Source organism: Primulina tabacum, chromosome 1 (genome assembly GCF_025594145.1).
Source record: "Primulina tabacum isolate GXHZ01 chromosome 1, ASM2559414v2, whole genome shotgun sequence".
Classification (NCBI taxonomy): domain Eukaryota; kingdom Viridiplantae; phylum Streptophyta; class Magnoliopsida; order Lamiales; family Gesneriaceae; genus Primulina; species Primulina tabacum.
In genome coordinates this window covers 49831831-49837498 of record NC_134550.1, presented here as the reverse complement: position 1 = coordinate 49837498, position 5668 = coordinate 49831831, and the positions used below count along the sequence as shown (strand labels likewise).

General features: G+C 34.8%; 1 protein-coding gene across 2 annotated transcripts; it reads left to right on the top strand.

Moving 5' to 3' along the window:
• The first annotated feature begins 1109 nt into the window (after positions 1-1109).
• On the top strand, positions 1110-3623 carry LOC142546138 (uncharacterized). 2 transcript variants are annotated; one of them, XR_012820422.1, is made up of 2 exons: positions 1110-2420; positions 3159-3623. XR_012820422.1 is itself a non-coding variant. In XM_075653674.1 (1 exon), exon 1 carries the CDS (start codon positions 1725-1727, stop codon positions 2211-2213), a length of 489 nt encoding a protein of 162 aa, XP_075509789.1. In that variant the 5' UTR covers positions 1110-1724; the 3' UTR covers positions 2214-2602. The 2 variants fall into 2 exon arrangements, 1 of the variants encoding a protein (XP_075509789.1); XM_075653674.1 differs by lacking the exon at positions 3159-3623 and having other exon boundaries at positions 1110-2602.
• The last annotated feature ends 2045 nt before the right edge of the window (positions 3624-5668 follow it).

Genomic DNA, 5668 nt, shown 5'->3' with positions numbered 1-5668 from the left:
CCCTATCGATATTCACGATAAAAAGTAATACTCTTAGCATAAAAAATAATATTTTTTCATGGATGACCCAAAAAGTAATCTGCCTCACAAAATACAACACGTGAGACTGTCTTACATAAGTTTTTGTCATCATTAAATTCATAAATCATTACATCAACCTATATAATATACTTTGGAGTCTATCTAAATCATTTTCGATTATTTATATCGAAATTATCTGAGGCTAATACATTTTATCACCTAACTTGATGCTACATTGTCTCAACCTTAATAATCAAATATCTTCAGTGCTAGAAAACTTCTGGAAAAGATTGAATTATTATTCGAGTATTTTGTATTCTCCAAAAAATTTAATCAAACAACATCAATCATTTGAGCCAGCTAAAGCTCATCTAGCGTATTTTGAAATTCTTCTCTTCGTATAATTTTTTTCTATCGATTTCTATCAATATTACTTATTCTTTATATAGTGATAAAGTTGAGGTATTACTCTGTTCGTATGAGTTGAGACTTTGCGCTGAGTTGTTGGAGGTCTCATTATCGTATCCTGGGAAATAATTATTCTCGTGAATCTCAGTTGGAAGGAAGAATATGTTCTAAGAAAACTATAACATATTACATGTTTCGTTTTGGTTTCGATTTTTCCCTCAAATTTTATATTTGCATGATCCTTGTACATAAATTTCAATATCTCATGCCGTTTTTCTTTCTATTTTATTCATTAAGTTATATAATAAAATCTTAATGTATTAATCAGACCATATTCAAGATTTCGCATAAATATATTTGACAAAAACTTGTGTGAGACGATCTCACAGGTCGTATTTTGTGAGACGGATCTCTTATTTGGATAATCCATGAAAAAGTATTACTTTTTATTGTGAATATCGGTACAAGAGACATGCTCAATATATTTTGGCTAACATCACTGATAAATATGCGACAACCAAAAACATTTTCAATAAACATAACATTTGAGAATACGAACCGAAAAATTTAATCGTTGGATTATTTTAAAATTTTTCTCAAACCATTCAAATTCAAATTCAATTTCGAATTACATACAAATTCTTGCCTAATAACATCAATGACCAATTATTGATGAATGTAACGATAAAATTAATAACAGCGCCTCAGACCATGTAATGAACAAATGTATTCCGCCGTAGATTTCTCTCCCCATCTCTCTCTACTGCTCATTCATTTATCTCTTTCGTTCATCTGTTACTGAGAATTGGTTTGGAGGAAAACAAATGAAGGGAGAACTTTTCTCAAATCCCGAATGTTGAATTGGAGTGGGTTTCTCAATGTAAATTTCCAACCCTTTTGTTGATCAATTCAGTTACCGTAATTTGAAGAAGAAATCGCCGTCTGCGGATGGTTCAGAATCTGGATCTCTTTGTTAATTCTTGAAACCACGTGAAATTGAGGAGCCCCATTTCAATTCAATCACGAATTGTTGTTTATTGATTCGTCTGCGTTGTGATGCTCTGACTCTCCTGTACAACAGTTTTAACTTCAATGAAATCGCCGTTCGGGGTTCAGGTTTTGGATACTTTATGTTAATTCTTTGAGATCACGTGAAAGTTGCGAGATCCAATTGATCGGAATTCCTAGTTTCAAACCCTAGAATTAACCCTTTCTTCTTGTTAATTTTTTTATGCGAGTTGGGCGTAAAGAAGCATTCTTTACCTGAAGACATACGATTGACGTTGATTGATTGCATGGAGTCCCCATTGTTGACTTTGTTCGTTGCGTCTTTGGGGCTTCTCTTTTGTTATTTTACCATCATTGTGGAATCTCAACAATTTCCGAATCCCCCGCCGGGAATTTCTCCGCCACCTCCACCTCCACCTCCACCTCCATCACCGCCGCCTCCCCCTCCACCTTCTCCCCCGCCTCCACCTCCACCTCCGCCACCGCCTCCACCACCGCCTCCCTTTTCATCTTCTCCTCCACCGCCATTTCAATCACCACCACCTCCTTCCCCATCTCCTCATCCTCCTAACTCACCACCCAATGCAACCTTGGAACATACCAACCACCATAAATCCCATAGGAACTTGAGACCGCCTCAGAGGAAAAAGAATCTCAACACGGGGGAGAAAATTGGGTTGATGTTTGTAGTGGTTGCAGGAATCCTGCAAGTGTGTGTGGTGGCATTCTTGTTGGTCAGTAGAAGGCAACTTTTGAAGGCCGAAAAGGGCTATTGACGGATAAAGAACAATGCATCTGGATACCAAATCTTACCATATGCAATTTTTAAACCGTTTCAATACATTTTTCTTGACCAGAGCTTACTTCATTGGCTATGAAATTCGTTACTGTGAGTATTGGGGCAAATGTGAGGCGTTTCATCAATAGAATCGAGGATACTGGAATTTTGGTGGTTGAGTCTTGGGATACAACTTCGTAAATTGGTAACTCTTGATCGGCAATTGACAGTGTTTTTGTTGATATTTTATTGTTTGATTCATTTCTTTTGTTGGTTAACATAGCTTATGGATTGAAGTTGAAGATGTGTATACTTTTTCTCAGGCACTGTATTGTGTATTTGTGTTTGAATAATGAATACAATTGACTTCAGTTCTAATTTTTCATAGGATTTGGTGCTTTTACACTTCTACCTTTTCACTTGCTAATTGGTCACAGCTTCTTGCATATACTGATTGAATGATATGGTCGCTTATTCATAATAATATATGTGGAGCCACGCTTACCAGTTTCTTGAGGGGTGTTCACAACATGTGTTTTGTAATAGTAGAATGTGGTGCATAATACTCAATGTAACAGAGGATGTAACTCTTAGTTTTATGAAAGATTTGTGCTGCTTTTCATCCTCATTTGTAAATTGTTTTGATAATCAAATGTGAAAACTTTTTATGGAAGTTTTAAAGTCATGAAATTGTTGTTTGATCTTTTTCCAGTATTTTTTTAGCTTGGAAATAATTAATTCCTGCGTGCTTGTATAATCTCTCACATATGTTTCCAAAATTATTGTTGATGCTTCATCCTTGCTTTCTATTAAATTTCTTTATAAATGGGAAGCAAAGTTCGTCCAGAAATGTTGACGATGAATGGTTACCATATTTAAGATGACAACTTTTATCTTACAAAAGTTAGAAGACCATTTCAATTGATGAGGTCGCATCATCTAGGCTTGCTCCTGAGGAGGACAGTTAGCTTGAGGCAAATAAGATTCTGGAAAATATGGTTATATTCTTGTTTAAGCCCGGAACGATTTCCTGCATAATGAACTCTTGGATGATACATGTCACTGTACAGACAACTTCAGAGCCACAAGAAATAAAAGCAAATCGTGCCACCTTTCTTCTGAGGCAAATCACACAGCCCTAAATTAAGAACCTCTCCAGATTCTTGCCTCTGGCAATTTGTCGTTTTATTTCGTTTTCCATGTTCTTGGAGAGATGATTTTGGGAAAATGTTTTTGTACGAATTGGATGAACTTTTCAAATGATTCTTGAGTATCCTATTTATAGGGTGAGTTATTTATGTAAAATTCTTGGACATCAGAATTCATAACCTGCATAATCCACCTGTATGATCGTTGATCCTGATGTCTTGGCCATTGGGGTCGTGATTTGGCTCCTTATGTTTTTTCTTTTGGGGTTCTCTCAGGGGTTTATTTTTGCTTAGTAATGATTTCTAATATGTCGGATTTATGATTAACCAAAAGTACTGTTGTCCAACTAAAAAATTGTTAATGTTACTGTTGTCCAACCAAAAAATTGTTAATGTTTTGACATTGTTCCGTTGTCCACTGAGATTTCAAAGATCTGAGTCGGATTCAATAAATTGGTCAACTAAAATAATAAATCTCCGTCCTTTCGTTAATAAGAGTTTTTCGAAACGTTATGATGTCATTTCTATTTGATTTTTTTTTTTAATTTGAAAATGCCCTAACTTTTGATGATAACAAGCATCATCGAATTGTTTTAGGGTTCAATAACTATTTGTATGTATTTACAGGTTTCTAGCTAGATGCTATGAAGTCAAGCAGAACAACAAAGATTTAAGTTGAACCGTACTAATCTATGCATCCTAAAGTCAAGTTGCACTTCAAGCATTATGTGTGTTAGTATTATTATAATAACAAGAGTTGCATTAATTTGACAAAAATACATAGCACACAATTTTTAAATTAAACGATGAGAAAAATTTCCGAAATTAAATCTTCATTTTGAGTAAGATTTGAAATGTATGTTAAGATCATTAAAAGAAAAATTACACTAGTTATGGCCTTGAGCCATCATGCAACTTATCTCTTCATCGGTTTTAGAGCACATAGACTTGGATGAAGTTACACTCACATCGATATATATCATTTTCTTTGGTCTCCTTAACATAAAAAAGATAGTTGCATGATAGACTTGGTAAATGCAAAAGATATATCTTTTCATTTGAATTGGAAATATTTGAAATTTAATTTCTTTCTAATCAAAGAATCCGATGGACAGTTGATTCCCGCTTAATACACTTTGAATGGTTGAGATTTGAAATTTATTACAACACCTTTGATAGCGTTGGACATGATGGCTTAAAACGAAAAAAAGAAGAAGGAAAGATGCTGCTGTTTTCCCTAGCTCATCGTATTCTGACAGTTGTGGGTAATCATGAGCTGGATACATATTTTGAGGGAGGCTTAACCACGTGACAACCCCGAATCCTAGGCGATAACTCACGAAGCAGAGATAAATATCATCAATGCATTAATTTGCACAAGTTCTATTTCTTGATTTATTTGTTATATTTTCATTGCAAAGCTTACATTGACAGGTGTGTTCAATGAATTCTCGTAGAAGCCAAAGCGAGAAGGTGGTGTTTTTCCTTTTCTTTGCCTAAGAAAGTCTTTCCTCCCGCTGTGATGTCTGCTTTCTTATTCTCACCAGTGAATTGTGCTTATGGTTATTTAAATATGACATTGGATTTTTGGTTCTCAGTTCTCGAGATCTTTTTCTGTATCTCTTTAAACAAGAGGGTATACACTTTGCTGCTTGATTACACTGAAAGATGCGACAATTGTAATGTCTAATAAAGCTGGATTAATAACAAACAGCATGGAGTATCTAAGCTGTTTTGCCACAGTGTGTCTATGTTATTTCTGTATTTCACAACTAGATCTTGCTCGGTGAGTATATTCTAATATAAGTGATTAAGGGTGATTGAGTGAACGCTAATTATTCTATAGAAAACTAAACGTAAATTTGAAATTCTTTTGTTTACCAATTGCCCTGCTGCATGCTTTTGCGTCCTTGGATGTTTTAATACTAGTCTTACAAATTCATAACCATCAGCTACCATGCGAGAGGATGTTACAAATTATGGTTGCCCGTTTCCCATGGCCATTAGCTTAATTTCTCGAGATTAGTGTTATTTTAACATTTATAGCATGACGTACATTATTCCGACCATAAATTTATCTCTTTCTTTCTCTTTCTTTTTAAAAAAGGAATCTGACCATTTGCTCGTTTCTTTATGTTTCAGCATGTCTTGTGACAACCAGCAAAATTTTAGGTGGCGCTTTGATGGCGGAAAATGTTGGCCGGAGAGTATTTTAGTTTCAATTTACCAAATTGAAGCTGAGAGAATTAGATCTCCAAATTTTGTTATGCAGTATGTAAATTTTCTTTGAATATCTTTGAATCAG